At 43.9% G+C, this 22,975-nt stretch overlaps 1 protein-coding gene across 6 annotated transcripts in view; it reads left to right on the top strand.

Annotated features, from left to right (window-relative positions):
- The window catches only part of RNF152 (ring finger protein 152), a 79,117-nt gene extending 69,376 nt beyond the window's left edge, over nucleotides 1–9,741 (top strand). For all 6 annotated transcript variants that reach the window (XM_060613989.3, XM_060613995.3, XM_060613991.3 and 3 more), the window contains one exon: nucleotides 1,982–9,741. In XM_060613989.3, coding sequence (XP_060469972.1) covers nucleotides 2,126–2,737 — 612 coding nt within the window. In that variant the 5' untranslated portion in view covers nucleotides 1,982–2,125 and the 3' untranslated portion in view covers nucleotides 2,738–9,741. The remainder of the gene's footprint in view (nucleotides 1–1,981) is intronic.
- The last annotated feature ends 13,234 nt before the right edge of the window (nucleotides 9,742–22,975 follow it).

Genomic DNA, 22,975 nt, shown 5'->3' with positions numbered 1-22,975 from the left:
GTGCATCACTTTGTATTTATATTACGACTGTTTACATACATAAATGGTTATCTCTAGGCTGGGAATCTCTTATGGGCAGTGATAAGGTCTTAGTTACAAGGGACAAAGACAAATACCATAATGCTTCACATGTGTTAGATGTTCAATAATGATTTGAATGAATAAATGAGTGGGAGAGGAAATCTATTCATGTTTTTATTCATACGTAACCTTAAATTGCTTAAGAGTAGGATTTGGATCTGATTTATCCTTATATCCTACAGTAGGCTACTAGCATTGTGCTTTGTGCATGATAGATGCTCTAGAGATATTTATTTTTTTACTTTTACTTTTTTCAGCTTTATTGAGGTATGATTGACAAAACTGTAAGATATTTAAGGTGTGCATGGTGGTGATTTGCTACACATACACATTGTGAAAAGACCCCCATCTAACTGATTAACCTGTCAATCACCTAATATATATCTTTTTTCCGGTGACAACACTTAAGGCCTACCCTTAGCAAATTTCCATTATTCAGTAAACATTTCTTGAATCACTGGATAAAGATGCAGTTGATTATGATACGAACTTCCTGAATGCCGTTACTCTATCTGACTTTCAATAATTGCATTTAGGCACTCTCACTACAGCTAAAATGTTTTACGATACGTCGCTCTTTTTGACTGTCGCTGTGAATTTTTGCCAGTGATTATTTACTTTCAGCTTTTTCTGCATTTTTAGTTTTGATTTTTAACCAATCATGTTGTTGGCAAGGAGTACCCTCTTAATTTCACAAAGGAAGTTAGAAAAAGGTTTGCTTTTTAAGAAGCACGTGCAGGAGCTTTTCCGTGTCATTAGCTCGTGGCTCTGGGGGCAGATGGGGTTCTTGGACTAGCAGTTATTTCTGCAATAGTGGTTGGGTCGTTCCTTCCAGAGTCACCGTGACTCCATCCAGAGACGCGTAATTTGGATGCTTTCAACAGGAAACAGGGTTGGGCAGCCTTCATTGAAACACTGGCACGCTAGCGGGTTCTTCAAACCCGGGTTAAATTGCTCTGCCTCCTTTTGAGACCAGGAGGCTAACCCTGTTTTTGCTGTTAATGTTTTATGGTGGGGGGCTGCCTACCATCTTCTCTGACAGCCTTTCACTACTTAATACTTGGTTACGACTGGCGAGTTAATAGTATTTGCTTGGGGTCCCGTTGCCGGATGCAAGCCTAAACAGTAATGAAATTAGAACTGACTGAAAGATACAAGTGGTCTTTATGTGCGTTTGTGATGCCGCTGCCTGAAGGTGCGATGCTACTGCTGGTTTTTGTTGCGGTGGGTTTGGGGTTTTGTTCTGTTTTTGTCTCCTTTAAAACCAGATGACAAGAATTACTTTGTTTCAATGATTTGGTGGGAAAAAAATAACAGATGCCTGTGTGTGCTGCTTTGGAGGCATCGTTTTAATTTCCTATGAGAGAGGAATAGTTCTAGCCTGTATAAAATGAGCGAGCTAGTTACATGGAGTCCCTAGGTTTGGGAAGTTGCCTGAATCTAGCAATGAATACTTACAGTAGGGTAAGTAGTGTCAGGAAAAGAAGACCAGAGGGTCTAAGGAAAGACCTTGACTTTTAGGAAATGCTAGAAACTTGCCGAAAACAGGAGAATGTCTCCAGTGTATTTTAGAAGAACCACCCAGGGTCCACAGAAATACACAGAACAGGATCAAGACTCCCCCTTTATCAAACACATGGGGCAGCATCCACGGCCACGAAGGTGTTCCCTTTAGAAATGAGCCAAGGATTTACCGTAAGAAGCCACCCAGACAACTCATTTACCTTCCATGGGACGTTACAAGCGGGAATCCCGTAGCCTCACGAGTGGGAAATTTTTACACTTTTGACCCAGCGTCAAAACGTCTGAATGGTGGTGCACAAGTCCATCGATGTGCTGACCATCTCGGCTTGTTTGAAGTCATTAACTTTTGTGCATTTTGTTTGTTTGTTTCCTCCAGAAATGAACACGCCTGAGCATGCCCTGTGCCTGTGAGCTACCTGATCTCACGACTTTGGCAAGACGACAAGGAAGGCGTGGGGGTTCTGGACTCTGAGAACACGCTCCTTCCCCTTGGCCTTGGCCTTCCCGCGCCCAGCCCACCATGGAGACGCTCTCCCAAGATTCCTTGCTGGAATGTCAGATCTGTTTCAATTACTACAGCCCCCGGCGAAGGCCCAAGTTGCTGGATTGCAAACACACCTGCTGCTCAGTGTGCCTCCAGCAGATGAGGACGAGCCAGAAGGACGTGAGGTGCCCCTGGTGCCGGGGCATCACCAAGCTGCCCCCGGGCTTCTCCGTGTCGCAGCTGCCCGACGACCCCGAGGTCCTCGCGGTCATCGCCATCCCGCACGCGTCCGAGCACACCCCGGTCTTCATCAAACTTCCCAGCAATGGGTGCTACATGCTGCCCCTGCCCATCGCCAAGGAGCGAGCGCTGCTGCCCGGAGACATGGGCTGCCGCCTGCTGCCCGGGAGCCAGCAGAAGTCCGTCACCGTGGTGACCATCCCGGCAGAACAGCAGCCCCTGCAAGGCGGGGCTCCCCAGGAGGCGGCGGAGGAGGAGCCGGACCGGCGGGGCGTGGTGAAAAGCTCCACCTGGTCCGGGGTGTGCACTGTGATCCTGGTGGCCTGCGTCCTCGTCTTCCTTCTGGGCATCGTGCTGCACAACATGTCTTGCATTTCTAAGCGCTTCACTGTGATATCCTGTGGCTGAACGGGGCTGCAAGGGAAGGAAGTCTCTCGTGGGTGCCAACTGGGGGTTGAGCAGGTGTTGGTGATGGGGTCGCAGTGAGGAGATGGGGGGACGACGCTGATCGTTTGGTGCCGAGCGCTGGCCTCTGGGCCTGCCGCTTGATGAACCGCAGACAGACACGAAGGGTAGATGCGAGGTCTCAACGACACGCCAGGCAAATCATTCTGAGCATTGGCGGCAAGAGCTTCGAAGACGATTGCATGCATCCTCATAATCGTTTATTAAATGGACTGTAATTTATGATTTTTCAAAATCATGTTACAAGATAGACAGACGTATTCTACTTAGACGTTAAACCGTGCAAGTGCATACAATGTGATCTTCTCTAAATGTGGTAGATTAAAACCAAGATGCTATGTATACAGTAGAATTAAACCTGAGAATCCATGTAAAAATCCAGCGGCAACATGCAGCGCCGGTTTCTTTCCCCTTTTTAACGGAAACCCAGCCTTCCTTCAGTTGCTAAGGCTTTTTATACTTTTGGAACGGCACCCACATTAAAATAAGTGAAGTGGACAGTCGTTTTTCGAAGAAAATGTCTGAACAAGTGTTTCCAGCGTGCCGTGTTTTGTTACGTACCTTCAGTTTCCTTCCCTTGTAATTAGAGCTCGCTATGTGTTTATTAAACGGAAAGCCCAACAGGGGAGCAATAAACTGAGTAATCATGAGAAATGCCTAATCCCACAGGAACCCTGTATGCCAATTTTTCTCAAGCCATCTCACGAAATAAGGATTTTAAATGTAAATATTGCGTATTTGTGTGTGTGCGTGTGTGTGTCGTTTGATTTACCTCAGGTTTTGAATCTTTTCAGAAGAATCCCGGGAGTAAGACTTTGTGGGCCTGAGTCCAGGGTCTGAAACGGTGGCCCCCTCTTGAGCACCGGGACCCACACAGTGAAGTGTTACTCGCATGTCACTTCCAACGTTTGATCCTCTTCTATGCATTCAAGTCCTGTATCCTGTGAGGCACGAATGGCGAGTAACAGAAGGGATTCTGTCTCTTCTCCCGATTTGGAGGTATCGTAATAGATACGAGTGTTGACCGTCGATGCCAAACCTAGACTGGCATTTTAACAGACGGTCCATGATTACTTTTTGAAAGATACTATTCCATGAGAGCTAAACCATTTAGAATTCCGGTGTCCTCTTGCTGGTGTCAGTGAGAAAATCTCTTGTATTTCAACATATGTTGTTATTGAGAAAAGTGACAAGGTAAACTAACAACTCACATTCCCAATTTCAGTGGACCAGTTCCATCAGAAGTTCTCAAATATTTTTCAGTGTGTAGTAAGTCTATAGATGCTCACGAAGAAAGATCTACTGGCATCAAAGGGTAAATTCCTGTACCTGGATGTGTGTGCGTTCAGAAATAGCTATGAGTTTGACAATTCTCTTCTAATTTCTTTTATGGAATTCATAAAGCAAGTGTATTTGAAAGCTCAAAGTAGAAATTAGGTTAAAATGCCATTTTATTGTGTAAGCTATTGGGCATTATACAACAAATAATCTAGGATTTATTTGGTATTAATAATTTAGGTATCATATTAGCTAAATACTGTCCTCTATTACGTAACATAATATACTGTTGGGTTAGTGTCAATTTCTCAAACTCTTCCAGGCTGCCATAATGCATGTCTGACCTAATTTCTATTCCTCTTGGAGAAAAAAAAAAAAGAAAGAAAGAAAGAAAAAACACACCAAAATGTCGCATTAAGAATGCTACATTTCAAATGGGCTTTTACCCTTGCAATTTTCAGCCAGGCCATATTTAAGTTAATTTTTTGAATGATAATCTACATCTGTTTACGTACAGTAGGAAGTGACTGGCCCTGTAGTGTAGCGTGTCCTAGAGTTCTACGTGTTAAGTAGGTTATATATAGACACTAATGTGTGTGATGATACAGCGCCCTGTGTTTCTTAGTGCAAAGCTGTAGAATAAAAATGTCCACGTAACTTAAAAAACAATCTCATGCTAGAGCTGCCGTGAAGCAGTGCAAAATTAATCGGCTCTGTGATAGATTCTTGACTTTACAGTTTAAGGTAGCAAGAACACCTAAACGAGAATTTTTTGTGTGAGTCTTACTGACATGAGAAATCCTGTTTAAATGGATTCTGCCTGCAGTTATTCATGCACCGCTCGTTAAGGTGTGCATTTGTGCACACGTGTGTGTGTGTGTGTGTGTGTGTGTGTCATATCTCAGCCTGCAGATAAAGTTTTCCTAGACTTGATGTTTTCATGATGGTTGACATCCCACTGCTCTGGCCTCTTCCGACATTTACCCACGACACTAACAACTCATCTGCCCCCTGTGACAAAAGTCCAGTGACACAATCAACCAGAAGTCACAGTTGCACATCAATGAAAAAGTCACAACCGAAAGCACAGAAAGTTGGAGCTGAAAGCAGCCTCTGCTGGCTTCATTTTGTACATGAGTCCGTTGAGGCCCACAGAGGCACATGGCAGCTTGGAATTCTGCAGCAAAGGGGAGTCGAGAACTTTGCACTGTAGTTCTCTCTTGCTCCTGCCTAGGCCAGTTGACATCTCTGTTGGGCTATGATCTTTTTGAGGGTGGACAAATACACTTTACTAACTCAGCTATTGCTTTAGGGTTTTTTTTTTTTAATATATATATTCATTTTAGTTAGCATCTACCTCTCTGGGAAATGACAGGAGGGTTGATTGAAGGAAGAGTATAGACATTTAATAAAAACAATGCGATTTGAAGTTTTGAAATTGCAAACCATTGGTTCCCCTCCCCCTTCTTATATAAAGGACAATGAGTGTTGTGTAAATAGTAAACCTTAAGAAGCATGAATTTTCATCTTTATTAATGATCTTGACATAAGCAAGAGAATGCTTAATATGTTAAATAGAGCCAAGTATGCTATCAAAACAGCATTGTCTTTGGAAAATTTTTGTGTAGTGACCTGGGGCATAAGTTGTGATGAAAAGGCAAATTAGTTCTCAGTTCCGGTCATAGTTTATGATTAGAAAGCTAAAAGGTATTTTCTTTAAGAATATAATTAAGTTTAATCTTGCGCATGACTTAAGAGTAGGTCCCTTGAAGGTTAAACCGTATGCTGGTGCAGCCTTTGAGATCTAGTCTGTTCAATAGAACTTTCTCTGATGATGGAAATGGTTTATAACCTCTGCTGTCCAAGATAGTAGCCACTAGCCACATTGGCTAGTGGGCAGTTGGAATGGGGGAGTACAACTGAGGAGCTGGCTTTTGTATTTTATTTAATTTTAAGTTATTTAAACATAGTCACTCACATATGGCTGGTGGCTACCATAGTGGACAGTGCAGTTCTGGAGGGGTGTGCACTGGGATCTAGCATCAGAGTGTTAATAGAGTAACAGAGTAAGGCCAAGAAGACAGTTTGTGGTTTAGTAACATGCAGTTGGTTGAAAAATTCCTTTCTGGGCTTAAAAAGTATATGATCTCAAGTATGACAATAAAAATGTACTGATCGCCCTTAGGGGTTGTTACTTACGTACGTTGGGCCAAAGAATGATCGGCGAAGCTTGAAGAGTGCTTTATGAAGCCCCTTTTCTGGGATCATTAGCTGCATGTGACTCTATCGTCCCCAAATAGTAGTTAGACAGTAGCTGTAAAATGTTTGACTTGCAAGCTATGCATGACCTGTACTGTGAAACTGTGTTTAGGGTCTTATGTCCAAAAAGTAAATGTTACAGATAAAAAAAAAAAAAAAAAAGTCAAATGAAATTCCTCTTCACTTCTATCATCTAACTCAAACTTCTCACTGCATTAGTAAGGTGTGAAATGTAAGAGCAAGCACGTTTTGCAGTGTTCATAGAGGGTTTTCGTTTGCCCTTGAAGTCTGCCAGCTTGTCATTGTATTTGGTGTGGGCATGTGTGGGCATCCTTTTTCAGGTGCCAGACTAAAACATAGGTACGATTTTAGAATGAGATTTGACACTGTTTTATAGTCTCTTTGGTTCTTCCTTTCAGTTATCACTGGACAAATTAAAAATTTGCAGCCTTGCTCAAAGACTTTTATTTTTGACATTAAAAAACATTGCCCATGGAATTTAAAGACTTGAGGGTTATTAAAATGACTAAAATTGCTTTTTAAGTGAGTAGAGAAAAGCAGAAAATTCCATTAGAAATACGTTTTCATAGAAAGATGAGATTCTTCCTGATAGTATGGAATTTATTCCAGTCTAGATTTCATAAACATCGCATTTGTTTCGACTGAGCAGAATCGGTGAATTTTTTTTTTCCCTAGAACTCATCCGTGGGCATGACTGTTCTTTTTAGCTTGGTTTTTTTGCCAAAATGGTAGTTTTTCTTTAGGCTTAAGAGGAACTTAGAGGTCTAAAGGCTATTGGTATGAGGAGTGATATCGAAAAGTTTTGAATTTCTATCTTATCTGAGAAGAATGCTGCTGCCGGCCAGTCAGTGTTTTCTTTCCACACAAGAAGTCACCAGTCAGTTGATCTGTTGTCCTGGACCTGGAAGGAAAGACCGTTCCTTGCCATTTCCATCGTTACCAGTAAAACATCACTTACAAGGTAACCCTTACCAAAACAGAAGCTCCAAAGAATTAAGTGATCAAGATCATTCAGTAACTATTGAAAATAGTAGTCTATTTCAAAAGCAATGAAGATCAGTTAAATTTTATTAAGCATGAAATACTTCTAAAAAAAATAAGTGGCAATTCAAGCCATTGATTTTTTTTTTTCTGACCTGATTCACTGTATAGAGATATATATCTATATCTGCACATGTAGGTATAGACATATATGTAGATACACACACAATGTAGCTGTAATAAGAGTTAAAAAATCAAGTAAAAATGTTATTAGTCATGTCTTCCCACTTGTGGGTTATATGATGTTGAATTTAGATGTTAATTTCTTAGCACATGCTATAGGCTGCATACATTATATCAAACCAACTACCTTTGGCAATGTCTATAGAAATAAACCCATGAGACTTTTCAAATATACAAAGAGGTGGGTTCTACTGTATACATTTTATTGGAAAGCCATTGATGACTGAAGAACATAAACAGGTGGGGCATTTAATTTCTGTCTTCCAAATGGCTTGTTTTTTGGCTCTGCTCAAGCATCATGCGGGGAGTACCATTATTCCTGAACTCTTGCAACGTAGCTCTGATTTCTCTGCACAAGTTTCCTTGCACAGTTGGGCCAATGAGTTTTTCTTTTTTTTCCTTTTTTTTTTTTTTTTTTTTTCAGGATTCACTGCCTGGGGTATCCCACTATGTATCTCTCACTTGTGATGTAGTGGTGCTTGAAAACACTCATCTCGTTAGCTGGACTTTATTATTCTAGTCTAAGATTTTTGATACTATTCATATTATGATCTTTTTAGGGACAATCAGTAATATTTGGGGCAAAGTACAGAGGAGTCTCTCAAAGTCTGTGACAGCATGTATTTGTTTTTCTGGGGGTGCTCTCATAGCTGTCCCTGTTCTTCTAGAACACTGCTCTAAATTCATCACCACAGGATGTAGGGCTAATAGCTCATGTGGAAGTTTTCTGTGTTCTTCCTGTGAGTTACTGGGTGATTCTAACAAGAGTTTTCCAAAGGGACATTCGATTTTTGATTTGACATTTGCTTTTTGAGAATCCAGAAGTAAGACAGTTGAATGTGTTGGTGGTAAAGGAGCATGGGCTATAAGAAGGAGGAAATAGATGAGGCAAATGCCCCCATGAGGGAAACAAGTGTCAACCTCAATCTGTGTCATCTCTATTTAAACAGTGGGAGAACAGGGTAGCTGCTGTCTTACACTGTGCTTCAGAAAAGTCCTGGTCTGATGTTTCTGGCTGAGAGACAACCCACCCACTGTGTGGGAGCAGTGGGGACGTGATCTTGGATCTATAGCAATAGATGGGCAGATCTGCCCAAGACGGTGAGAAAATACTTGCATAAAAGGAGGGAAGTCTATAATGGGATTATGGGTCCAAAACCAAATATAAAGGAGCTGAAGGTCCATCATGGCAGAAACCAGCTGAAGAAAAAAACACAAGGACAACTAGGAATAACTTAGCCAAGCACAATTTGTCATTCTAGAATGGCCTACCGAATTCAGTTCAGGGTGTTGAAGTTGAAGACATCTAGGGAATGGGCTCAGCTGATGAGCGGATCCAAGGAGGACCCCTGGGTTGTCCACACACCGGTCAATTTGAGAGCTTCCTCTTAGAGGTGGTTGCTGAATCATTACAAACTCTCACAATGGCCTCTTCACAGTGGAATGCCATGCCTGTGCCTGTGGATGTATCCTGACTTGAGTAGGTTGATACTATTGGGAAGACTCGTTCGAGACTATTTTGGTTTTTCTCCTGGTTGTTGTCATTTATTATATATATAGTTTCTATACCACCACGTGTTCCTGTTTGCCTCACTTGACGGTTGCAGGTGGGGAGGCTGGTTTCAGCGTGGGGCAGAGGAACTCCCCGACGTAAGCCATGCAGCTGCTGCACGGGGTTCCTGCCCTTCTTCCAGCTCCACTGGTGGGTTCCCTGGCCCTCTGGATAACTAATACTCCAGTCAAATGGCTAGATTAATGCTGCTCAGAGGCTAACTCAAGTCCTTGACGTGTTTCATTTACAATTATGTGGATTATTTATTTTGGGAGCTTTTCTTTTAAAGGGCCAAATAGCCCTACAGATAAATGAGCTGCTGGGCTGCGTAGAAAATATTGTTCAAATGTTGCCAAATAATTGACTTTGGAAGGGGGATATCAAGCTGCTGTTTATAAATCTGAATGTCTTAAAAGCACTCTTGCTTGCTCTCTCTGTTGTAGATGGTGTCTTAGCAAGTCCTGAGGTTTTCCAATGAACCCCATTTTAATATATGGTATTTTTGTATGCCAAACTGGTGTCTTGTCCTTTGTATATGTGGTAATGTTGATTTTATGACTACTGTTAAAACACATTTGCTATGATTAAAATTCATAAAACGATTTCAAATAGACTCACGCGTTTGTTTCTTTTTTCTTCCCACTCCACGGAGAAAAAAAAAAATTGGGTAGAATTTTGATCATCAGCTAGTCTCAGAATTTTAATAGACTCAGGTGATAAAGCAACAAGGAGCTCCCGAGCCAAGAATTTTAAGTGGAGGTGACCTTCAAGTGGCTCCTCTGAGAAGCCAAAGAACGCATTTGTAATGAGTAAGCCCAAACGTGGTTTTGCAACTTGGGTTTTCGTGGCTTCTGGTGGCCCTACCTTTCTCTTCTACTGTTTAGAAATGGCATTGTGTGTGTCCGACCCCAGGTGGACCATCTTATTGTACTATGTGTAGAACAACTTCACACAGGCTCCTGTGTAGTGAGAGGTCTGTCTGGAGAGGTATCTTTCAGTATATGTTTTCATCAGTGGGACAGAGTGTTTTGGAGAGCCTTTAAAAAATATGTATTTATTTCTTTTGAGGGGAAAGGGCAGAGAGAGAGGGAGCGAGAGAACCCCAAGCAGGCCTGCAGTGTCAGTACAGAACCCTACACGGGGCTCAATCTCATGAACCTGGAGATCATGACCTGAGCTGAGTTGGACGCTTAACCAACTGAGCCACCCAGGTGTCCCTGGAGAGCCTTTTTTGATAAAAGCATCCTTTCAGTAACTCTGGGTCACATGAATGAATTTCAATTTAGTTTAGCAAGTGGCCTAATCCTGCTTGAGGGGTCATCGATGATCTGATACGCATCCATGCTAGAATAAGCATGACCAGGTTCTCTCTGGACAATTCAAACATAATCCCCATAGTTTTAAAAGTGTGAGATTACTGTGATTCAGTACCATTTCTTGTATCAAAAAGCAAGCTTTGTATTAGGGAGTCCAGATTTTTGAAAATGAGAAATTTATTTAGCATATTTTAGAATTCCTGGTATGGATTTCCCTGGTCTTAGAGTGTGTGCATGTGTGTGTGTGGGGGGGGGGGGGGTGGTGTTGGGAGGGGAGGGATTCCCTTATTGTTAGGGCTGCTTTCTCATGCTTGAATTTTTCTTTCAGCTGGAGAAGGAGTCGACTGGGAGGGGGCAGAAAGGCATGTAAGGCATTTATTAAATAACTTACGCTCCTCCATTCCAGAACTGGATTGCGCCTAGAGCCTTATCTGGAGACTTCTCTGTAGACTTCGTGGGAACTGGGTGAATGAGAGGGGATCACAGGCAAGCCCCACGTACATGTCTTGTCTGAGAATGGCCGCGTTGGCAGTCTCTTCAGATGCGACTCTGTTCGGAAAGCACAGGTTTTCTGCCTCTGGGTGTAGGGTTGGACGAAGGTCGGGGTGGTGGTGGGGGGGGGGGGGGATCCTGTATCCACTCCGAGGTCTTTGCCACTCTGGCCCCTCCCAACAACAGGGCACTGCGCATGAGCAGCGATGGGTCGGGAGTGGACGGTAGAGGACGCCAGGAAGTGATGGGAGCCAGGCCTCGTGTCCACTGCATATGCCACCCTCACCTTCAGTCCTTCCATACGTGTCGCCTCCAAATATCCGGCCAGATTTCCTGAAACGAAAGCCTGTCTGTCTGCCAGTGCCTTGTTTTTCTCAATGCTTTTGTTTCCAATGATGACTCTTGAAGAAAAAGCCATGTTCCGTGTACAAAGTATAGCACCAAGCTGGGTAGATGGGAGCTGGGGGCAAAGGAACTGAGATCCTGGGAGCGGACTGAGCCTCTGGTTTTCTTTTTATACATTTGAAAACTTTTGCACCATGTCTGTCTCATTCCTCTTCCTGCTCCCTGCATTCCCCACCTCTTCACACTATTTTGCCTCGATAAATGAATGTTTCTATTATCATTTGCAAGGGCAGGTGAATGTGGAGGTGCGCGTGTGTGTGCACACATGCATGTGTATGTGTATGGTGCGTGCATGCATGCATAGGAACACTCGATGTTCATATGAAATGCATGTGAACATTTCGCAGACTCTTGGCACAGAGGTTTTTAAAGGTTGAAAAAGTGACGATCTTTAGAGATAGATCAGAGTAGAGGAGAGTACACCAGTTGGGCTGTAAAGAAAGGATAATTTATATATAATCACTTGGGAAAATAGGGAGGAGGAAGCTCCCCTTGGGCCGTTCATTCCTCCACATGGCATTTCCGATGCTTGCCAGGCACTGATGCTGCCAAGATGAACGAGATGGAAATGGCCCCATCCTCTTGGACCTCACAGTCCTGTAGGGAAGACAGGCATTAATAAATAAATACTGTTGGGGCGCCAGGGTAGCTCAGGCGGTCAGGCGTCCAACTTCGGCTCAGGTCATGATCTTGCAATTCATGGGTTCCAGTCCCATGTCGGGCTCTGTGCTGACAGCTCTGAGCCCGGAACCTGCTTTGGATTCTGTGTCTCCCTCTCTCTCTGCCCCTAACCCACCTGCATTCGGTCTCTGTCTCTCTCAAAAATAAATAAACATTTTAAAAATACATACATACATACATACAATTTATGGCCATTGCAGAGGTATGTGGTGTTTAAATGCACATAATAGGGAAGAGGTCAGGCTGATCTGGTGGGTTCAGGGTAAGGCATTAGTCAGAAAAGGCTTTCTGGAGGAAATGGCTTCTAGAACGAGATCTGAAGGATAAATTGGGGTCAGCGAGAACCATTTGTGAAAACACATTCAAGAAGGGACAATAAGAGACAGAGGAGGCATGATGCCTTTTATGGAGGCAGAGTTGGCTTTTCTTGCCAGGCTCCCTGCCATCTGTGCATTGCCTTATGCCGTGTTGCATGGCGATTGATGATATTTCAGTATGACTCTCCAATCCCCAGAAATAGCCACAAAAGAACGTTTTACAAAAGCACAGCCATGGGGTCTGTTTCACGGGTAGTTATTTTCATCAGACATCACTGTATGTGAAACCCGCTCCACAATGAACATTTCACCTCGCTGTGCTCACAGAACACGTGGTTGTTATCCGCCTGTGCCATGTGCAGAAGAAAAGGACACGTCGAGTCTTTTGTTCCAATAGTTATGCTATTAGTTTCTGAGCCAAATAGGTGTCGAGTCTGATCTTGCTGACATAGGCTATGGGTCAACCGCTAGCTAAGATCATGTCTTGAGAAAAGCATTTCCCAAGCTGTATTTTGAGATAGTTGTAGGTATTATGTGAAAAATGTTTTGTGGCTAAATAAACTGGGATAATACTGGGTTAAACAGTTTTTTTTCTTAATTGCAGAACTTTTCAGAGACTTTAACATACGTAGCATGTTCTCTAGAGAAACAGAACCAATAGGGTATGTGTATGTGTGTGTATATTCTCTCTCTATATATATCTGTGTGTGTGTGTGTGTGCATTTATATACATATATCTATATAAATCTATCATACTGTATACGTATCTATCTATAAGAGTTATTTTAAGGAATTAGCTCATGAAATCACAGAAGCTGGCATCTTCAGAGTAAACCAGTAGGCTGCAGACCTAGAGAAGGGTTAATGTTATAGCTTGAGTCCAAAGAAGTCTGCTGGCAGAATTCCCTCTTCCTCAGAGGTCAGTATTTTTTTCTCTCAAGATCTTTGATTGAATGGACCCACCCACACTATGGAGAACAATGGGCTTTACTCAAAGCCCATTTAACTGTTAATCTCATCTAAAAAATACCTTCACAGTAACATCCAGACCAGTGTTTGACCAAATATCTGGGCATCATGGCCTATCCCAGTTGACACATACAATTAATCATCACAATATGCTAAAGAGCCTTGCAAATCTGGAAAAAGGAAACATAATACGTATCACTTTCTCCCAATTGAGGTGAGTAAAGAATCCATTATTTGCAGAACACCTATTAACATCTGGTAAAACACAGTTTGGAGACTACTGACCTTGAATAATGATTCACAATTTGACCTATTCTAGAGAGTTAAAATATGGTTACACACACACACACACACACACACTGCTTAATTTTTATGTAATAAGATTAAACCATTAGCCTGTATGTTTGCTGTTTAAAACAATAACATGTAAATGTAAAATAACCCAATACTTCTCTTTGGTTTACTTTCATGTAATATTGTAATTTGCATGCTAAAACTCTGTGTTCTGCACACATGACTGATGAAATGTTCCCATATTAGTAAATTATGAGGGGAACTATGTATACATCTGCTTTAGTAATAACAGAATGGATGATTCATACTTGAACACAGAGCATACATACCAGAGTAATTTTGGAAAATTATAGCCTCAAAATTCATAAATATTCAGTACTACATACTATGGGGTTAAAAACAACCCACAACAAACTAAATTGGTAATGAGGAACAAAACTAACAATAATTTGCTGTGAAGAAGCAAGAAGCGTGGCAATTAAAAACTGATTATTCAAGGCAGTCCTGATAATTAATATGTATCCTTCCCCCAAATTGTAGGAATCCAACCATTTGCATTTGCACACATGTAATTGGAGCCTTGCGATATTAGTAAAATACTGGATTAGAGCCATGCCTAAATTCTCTAAAATCTAAAAAGCACTAATTTTAGTTTAAAAATACTAAATGTGGCAGAACATATGTAGGCAGTTATTAATGAGTTGATTTCACGCAGTCACTTAAGAAAAAGTTTTGAGATTGGCAAGGGCAACCCGTTAGGAAGATTTGTTGGCCCTGCCGTGGGCAGAGGCTCACACTTTGAAAACTGCTGCATAGAGGACTAGACAAACAAAGGAGTTTACGAAGATATGCACAACACATAAATTAAAAATAAATTGTTTTCTCATTTCATAGGAAATCATTTTAACAGAAATATAAATTTCATGGAATGAAATCAATAGTTGTAATAGCTACTTTCAATATACTCAATATATAAGCAATATAAGGACTATCTATGCTTCCATAAATTTCTATCAGTTTATATATACTTTACTTTTTTAAGTTTATTTATTTATTTTAAGAGAGAGAGTGGGGAGGAGCAGAGAGAGGGAGGGAGAGAGAGAGAATTGAGCAGGCTCCACATTGCCAGCACAGAGCCCGATGCAGGGCTCGAACCCACAAACTGGGAGATCATGACCTGAGCCAAAACCAAGAGCTGGACACTTAACCAACTGAGCCACCCAGGCACCCCAGTTTACATGTACTTTAAACACAATTGGCCCCACTGCACAGTTAAGTTCCCCGTTAAATTACATCCCCCACCCCATTTAGGACAAATCACATCTCGTTTCTAGCTGTACGTCAGGCAACCAAGAAATGGTCCCTAGTTTACCCATGCTAGTCTGCCTCATTCCCCAGCCATCGTAAAGGTAACATTCATTCCAAAGTAGAAGGTTTGCACTTCCTCAAATTTCAGCCGAGCCCCTCCAGCCTTTTCCAAAGAGATCTGGTGACTTATTTTTATACAAACCATTATTCATTTCAGAATGACTTCAGTTTATACAGTTCTGAAAAACGGGGTTTTGCTTTAAAAAAAAAAGAAGATGGGGCTCTGGGTGGCTCAGTTGGTTGGGCGTCTGGCTCTTGATTTCGGCTCAGGACATGATCCTAGGGTCGTGGGATTGAACCCCACATTGGGCTCTGTGCTGAGTGTGGAGCCTGCTTGAGATTCTCTCTCTCCCCCTCCCTCTGCCCCTCTCCCCTGCTTGGGTGCTCTCTCTCTCTCTCTATCTCTCTCAAAATAAAATAAAATAAAATAGAGGAGAGACTGAATATGTAAATTTTGGAGAAGCAGAATTAGTGGATTTGGGGTTACATGGGGAAAGACTTCCTATAAGAGAATTTGAACACAGTACTACTGACAGAGGGGTTCATGTTAATGCTGCCTGGATTTACCCCTGATGGACTGGGACCTATCTGTGCTTTGCACTCACCACTGCACCCCCAGCACCCAGAGGAGTGATCGAGGCTCAGTGAGTATTTGCTGAATGAATGAGGATATGAGTCAGCCTGTCTGCTGGGATAACTCGGCGCCAGCAGGCTTCAGATGCGCTGGCAGTTTTGGAATACCCGGGTGGTTGGGATTCTCTTCTTTGCCGATCTCATCACTTTCCACACTTAGGCTCTTGCCACTGCTGAGGGGAAGAGTTTGCTTTCTCTTTCCTGCCCATCAAGCCCGTTTTAATGAGCTGTTCCTGTTCAGCTGTCTTCCTGCAATAAAGTCATTTCCTCTTCCTTAAACTGTTCGTGCCCAAGGCTGAATGCCTTGGTGACTTCACTTGTTCATCAGAACTCACTGATGTCAGGTCTATACCAGCCCTCTCACTCGGCCGCCTACGGATGTTGCGTTTCCCCATGGCCTACCTGGGGCACACGACCGCGCTCTGTTTTGTTGTACTGAACGACGGTGTGTGGTGTGTGTCTTAGGAGGGAGGGGGAGGGTCCGGATGAGGGAGTGACGGGCACGAGAGGCAGCCGGCGTGGAACATCGGAGCAGGTGCTCACTCCCAGGCCCTCACCTCATCCCGGGCCCAGCTCTGGGAGGAGAGGGGGCAGTTGTGTGTGAGCGTGACTGTGTGCGTGTGAGTGTATGTGAGTGTGAAAACGAGTGTGCGCCAGTGTGTGAGAGCCTGGGTGTGAGTATGACTGTGCGTGTGGGTGTGTGAGTGTGAGCACGAGTGTGCATCAGTGAGAGTGTGAGTATGAGTGTGGGTGTGAGTTTGAGTGTGAATGCGGGTAAGTATCTGAGCAGGAGCACAGCTGTGTGAACGTGAGCACGAGTGTGCATCAGTGTGTGAGAGCCTGGGTGTGACTATGACTGTGCGCGTACATACGGGAGCCTGAGCATGTGGGAGCACGAGTGTGCATCGGTGAGTGTGTGTGAGAGTAGCGAGTACGGGATGGAACAGTGGGATCGAAGGTGAGAGCCAGACGCACGTCGGTTCCGCTAACACTCGCGGGGCGGGTCTCCACACACCGCATGTGCTCAGGTGGAAAACAATCTGAATTATAAAGTGATACCTTACCTTTCCGGTGGGAAGAGCTAAAAAAAAAAATATGCAAGTTAGGCCAACTTGAATATATAAACTTTTATAGGCGTAGATGCCAAATGTCTGCTTTAAACATAATTTACCTTAATTGTGCAAGAGGTCTTAAATCTTGGGTGACGTTTCACTCTTTGCCTTTAAAAACAATTCTATCAGGTGACCTCCGCAAGAATTTAAAACTAGCAGTTTCTTCGTATTGCAATGGAAATGATAATAACGGTGTATGATTTGTAGGGTCGTTGTGAGGGTTAAAACATTTGATGCAAAGCAAGGGCTTAGGGCAGTGCCTGCCTGGTACGTTGCGAGGGCTCCACCAAGGGCTGAGGCACGAATGCGCGTGTGGGCGAGCGAGTTGCTAGCCCGGGTCTCATCCAGGCTGAGTTTTGTTCTTCAAAGTACACAAACCTCATACTAGGCAAGACAATAGGGATGTGAAAATTTGTGCTACTTTCTCCTTTCCTTTAGGAGCGGTAAGTTTTGAGGTAAACAATCTTGCCTTCTCTTTGGGCAGATCTAGTAACTGTCAGGTAACTGTCACCGACTCCACATTTGAAAAGACCTGCACTGGGGCACTTGGGTGGCTCAGTCGGTTCAGCGTCCGACTTCGGCTCTGGGCATGATCTCACAGTTTGTGGGTTCGAGCCCCGCGTCGGGCTCTGTGCTGACAGCTCAGAGCCTGGAGCCTGCTTCGGATTCTGTGTCTCCCTCGCTCTGTGCCCCTCCCCAGCTTGTGCACACTCTCTCTCTCTCTTTCTCTCAAAAATAAATAAATAAACATTAAAATTTTTTTTTAAAAAGACCTGCATTCAAATTTCAGTGGAAGGGTCTAGAAATGTAAGGCGAATTGAGGCTATGGAAAAAGGCACTTGAGAGACAAAGCTCTAGAAGATAACAATAACTAACTGTGCAAATAAGACTGCTTTGTTTTTTAAATTTTTTCACGCCTTTGAGCGCAGTTTTTTCCCTGTTCTCACTTTTTCCCAAACCAGAAGCCTGTTTCATTACGGTCTTCACTTTGCTCTTCAAGACTGAGTGACTTTAGGTGCGTTTAATTCAACTGGATTTATTCGAGAAGCTCAAGAACTAATTTATTTATTCTATTTATTTTTACAGCATGCCCATTACCCAGGGATTCTGGGCACATATAAATGATATGCTTGGGATTGGCAAACAGGAACTGGTGATAAATGGACAGGGAGCAGACCGTCTGAAAGCATTAGTCAGAAGGACTCTTCCCTTCCAGAAATGCTTGGTTAAGCAGGTTGGTCTTGCAGTTTTCTTGGATCTTGACATTTTATGTGCACGTTGCTTGCCCGTTTTTTGACATACACAACAAGCACAGCGAGGTCCCTGGGTGGAGGCGGGGCAGACAGAGAGGAGCCCCCAGCAGGGCAATGAGTGGGACCCAGAGGCAGGGGGTGGGCCTCCCCCCGACCTCCGCAACCATTGTGCAAAGGCCCGGGCTCTGTCCCCTGGAGGTCTGTTTTGCAACTCACGAAGGGGACGATTCTGGGGCGGAGGATTCCGCACGTTCTCAAAAGGTCATGTAGTTTCAACCCAGGTTCAAGCAGAAAAAATCAAAGATACCGGTCCTCACTTGAGGGGAGGTCAGGAGCACACTGAAGAGGAACCCAAACTGAAGATCTCTTAAGTCCTGCTCAGGAGAAAAGCACGAACAGCGACATGATCAAAGAGGAACCCGAATGTTGTTTTGGCTGTTTTGGTTAATTCTCTCCTCAGCTGAGGAGACCCATTGGACACCACACTGTCCCTGTCATTTGCTGTCAGCCTTTGAGCAGGTCACCTCGTCTTTCCAGGCTTCTGTTTCCTTATCTAAAAAAGGAGGAAGCTGGTCTGCAGTAGAGGTTTTCAGAGAATTTCCTGGGAGGCCTGGGGGACACCGGTGGAGGGCAAGGGGAGGACTGGAAAGGTGCCAACCATATTTCTATCTGGTAAAAGGAATTCTATCGGAAGAAATAAACTTGAAAGTCACTTTTCTTGGGGTGCCTGGGTGGCTCAGTCGGTTAAGCATCCGACTTTGGCTCCGGTCATGATCTCACAGCGCATGGGTTCGAGCCCCATATTGGGCTCTGTGCTGACAACTCAGAGCCTGGAGCCTGCTTCGGATTCTGTGTCTCCCTCTCCCTGCCCGCCCCCCAGCCCTGCTCTCTCTCAAAAATAAACGTTTTTTTAAAAAAAGAAAATCACTTTCCTTGACAAATTCTAAAGAGATTTCTGCCTTTTCTCCAGCCAATCTTTTCCCACTAATTTGTTTGACCCTAATTTGGGTCTAAACTTGAGGTGTGGGCAACCTCTCCCACGGGGGTTCAGGAAAAGATTGCCAACATAGTCTTCTTTAAGGCTGTTCTCCTGGGGCACCTGGGTGGCTCAGTTGGTTAAGCGTCTGACCCTTGACTTTGGCTCAGGTCATGAGCCACCCTCGCAACTTGTGGGTTCGAGCCCTGCATCAGACTCTGCGCTGACTGTTCAGAGCCTGCTTGGGATTCTCCCTCTCCCTATCTCTCTGCCCCTCCCCAGATCTCTCTCTGTCTCAAAATAATAAATAAACTCAAAAAAAAAAAAAAAAAAGCTGTTCTCCCTACCAGGCGATTGTGGGGGTTGTGCCCAGAGGCTATTTGTCATTTTTACAGAGTTTGATGAGAGAAAGTGGCTGATTTTAAAGAAGCAGCTTCAAAACCTTGTGGTTTTGAATGTGCCACTCAGCCCAAAGTGCTCTCTAAATGGAAAAAATTATTACAGCAGGACTAATCTCTTTTTACAGCAATAAAATGCAGACCCAGTCATATAAATACAGCGGTGGAACCAGCCAGATTTAACTCTGAATGGAAAATGTTTTCAACAAATAGGTCTGGGAGCCTCAAATAAATGACAGACTTAGCAAGAGGTAGAAGATGTGACTTTGCCCTTTTGAAGGCACTCACTCATGTTTGGGACGCAGGCGTATGGAGACGCCAACCAGACTCAGTGTGTGTTAATGAGCTAAACAAGGCTCACCTCCCAGCATCCACAGATGGTAGAGAAGCCTGAAAGCAAATTAAGCCTAAATGGGTCACCAAATGCTTTTCGGTTCTTCTTAGTGATCAAGACGGATCTTCTCGGCCCCATCGGCCTTTCTATCTAACGCAGAGATTTTACAGGTTTTACCCCGGCAGCGGGAAGGAGGCGAAGGCACCCTGTGAGGTGCCCCACAGATCCTTGGGATTCACTGTGCCAGCGCTGTGTGTATGGGTAAGTGGACTCACCACTTCTTTAAAAAACAAACCAGAAACAGCCCTGCGTTCCTTCCCCTTTGCTGGGCCGTTTGTATCTAGATCAATGACTCCAAGAAGTTTACAGTTCACTAAAAGTTTTGGCTTTCTTTGACATTTTCCGTTCCCCTGACCAATAACCCATTGTCAAACTGACTTTCATTTTGGGGGGATGCATAAATAGGGCATTTGTTTCGAGCTGTTGACGTCATGGGGTGCGGGCAGGGGGGACACCTGGTCCAGGGTAAGGTTTGGGTGTAAGCTCAGGCTTCACAGCTAGTTCTCTGTGTAGCCTTGGGAAAAATGAATTCACCTCTCTGGACCTCAGTCTCTGCATTTGTAAAACGAGGACGGTAAAACTTAGCACCTTGCACAGATACTCTAGGGCTCACACTTGTGAAGATGCTTCAAAAATATGAAAAATATAACATGTATTAATGAAATGCTTCAGTTAACAGTAAATGCTCATTAAATACCTGTTAAAGCAGTGGCTATAGACTAAAAACATAGGAGCACCTGGCTGGCTCAGTCGGTAGAACAGGTGACTCTTGATCTCAGGGTCATGAGTTCAAGTCCCACATTGGGTGTAGAGATTACTTAGAAAAATAAAATCTTAAAAAATAGACTAAAAAAAAATGAAGCATAGAATTTGTTTATTTTTCTTTGACATTCTTATGGCCACTGCCCTGGTTTTAAAGCTCATCAGGAGATTCCAGTAGATTCTTGGCTAATGTCCCTGCCTTCTCTGCTTTATCTCTACTACCCACTTGAATAGTTTAAGTTTATTTATTTATTTTGAGAGAGAGAGAGAAAGAGAGAGAGAGAGAGAGAGCACACATGAGCAGGGAAGAGGCAGAGAGAGAGAATCCCAAGTAGGCTCCCCACGGTCAGCACAGAGCTTGAACCAAGGCTCGATCTCATGAACCATGAGATCAGGACTTGGGCCAAGATCAAGCTTCAGACGCTTATCTGACTGAGCCAGCCAGGCACCCCCTACTACCCACTTCGTATACTCTTCACCAATGCTAGTGTGAGCTTTCAAAAACCACAGATCTCTGAGCACACCCCTCTCCTGATTAAACCCTTTACTGGCTTGGTCCCATCAATAAGACCAGGGTCCCCAAACCTTAGCATCACACGCAGGGGTCCTCACTCCTCCCCGCACCTACCTCTCCAACTCCAGCAGCGTTTAAGGATTTTAAATGTTCCCTGAATGCAATTGTCCGCACACTGTCTCTCTTTCCCTTCCCGGTGTGACTGGGAGCTTCTCAATATTCTAGCCTTGATGTCATATAGGCCGGGAAGCTTTTCTGACCCTCCGAGAGAGGGTTCATCCGTCCCTCCTCTGTGATACCTGGTATCTTATGTACCTTTCTTCTTGTGAAAGGCACTATCATGGAACTCGTTGGCTTACATACCTCTGTCTCCTACTGGACTGTGACCCGCCTGTGGGGAGGGGCCTAACTTAGTTCCTGTGTATAAAGGGTCTGTAGAGAGCCTTCTCACTTGTATCTTTTTTCGCACCTGTACTTCTCGAACAGTGCTTGGCTATCGAAAAAGTTGACGCTCTTGAGGCTCGTGAGTGGCATGTCAGAATTTCTGCCCCTACACTGAATGGCCTTGTTCAGTGGCTTAGATCCCTCCTTGCCATGTACGCCTGCCCTGTTCCTTCTTCTCTCTTTTCCTTCTTTCCTTTCAGATATTTCTGTCAACTTCCCTGCTGAGAGTTGTCTCTGTGATCCTGTCATGTCAGGTGTCTTCTAGCCCCAAACTTCACTATGACCGCTGTGAACGGGACCCGAACAGGGAGCCGTGCAAGGGCTCTGTGGCAGCTTTATCTTCTGATAGTCCCGGGTCCCTGAGCAGCCCCCGGTTAACCAGTAGGCCACAAGAACTTATTAAAAGACATTATTTAGAATACGTACGCACGGATATAAAATCAGCCCCAAGTTAAGTGTCCAAAACGTTTAAATGACTAAAACTGCTCCGAATGAATGGCTCCTACTGTGTTGTACATCATATGGGATATTAGCATACATACGAATTATTATTCTCCAGGCTTTTTGTGTGAGAACTCTAGGGCACGGAAAGGTTAAGCAGCATTGCTAGAATCATACAATAGTTGATGGTGTTGTCAAAATTCAAATCAAGGCAGTCTGAAAACCATAGATTTGGATAATCAGGATCCTTTCTTTTCGAGAGAGAATTAAAGCTTTGAATGGTGCACACGTAGGTGGTTTTTGTGCTAAAAATATTATACACTTGGTATATATTTACCACTCAAATGGGGGAAAGTGGTGAAGGAAACAGGGGGAGCAGAACAAAATAAAAAGGAAATGAGATATTTGCTACAGCATGGCTGGACCTTGAAACGTTATGCTTCGTGAAATAGGCCGGACCCGGAAGGACAACTATTGCATGATTTTGCTTACGTGAAGTGTGCAGAGACAGAAAGCGTGATAGAGGTTCCTGGGGGCTGGTGGGGAGGGAGGGAGGGAGGGAGAGGCATTGTTTAGTGAGTAAACAGTTTCTGTTGGGAATGACGAAAACGCTCTGGAAATGGATGGCAGTGGTGGTTACACAACATTGCAAACGTACCTAACGTCACGCAGCTGCACGCTTCAAAGCGGTAAGAAGGGTACATGTTACGTACATACGACCGCAAGAAAAAATAAAATACGAAGCAAGGTAGCAGTCGTATAATCCTGGACAACAGCTTCCTCTTGAGGCAGCCGAAGAGGCCTGACGTGTGATTGAGGGCTCTGCCATTTGCTCTCAGCAAATAGAATTTAATTACTCACGGCCACCCCCCCCTCTTCCGCAGCCCTTCAGTGTGGCAGCGGCTCAGGACCATTACTGTTGACAGAGCAAAATTAAGTATCTGGGGGGGGGGGGGGGGAGGGAGTATACATTTCCTCTTCAAAATTAAGGAATTATGCAAAGTAGATGTGCTCTACCTAACGTCAATTTAATCAGAGCTAACTATATCCTGCACCCAGGAAAAGTGGAGTCTCCTGA

Source organism: Panthera onca, chromosome D3, assembly GCF_046562875.1.
Source record: "Panthera onca isolate mPanOnc1 chromosome D3, mPanOnc1 haplotype 2, whole genome shotgun sequence".
NCBI lineage: Eukaryota > Metazoa > Chordata > Mammalia > Carnivora > Felidae > Panthera > Panthera onca.
This window is presented reverse-complemented; position numbering and strand designations above follow the sequence as displayed.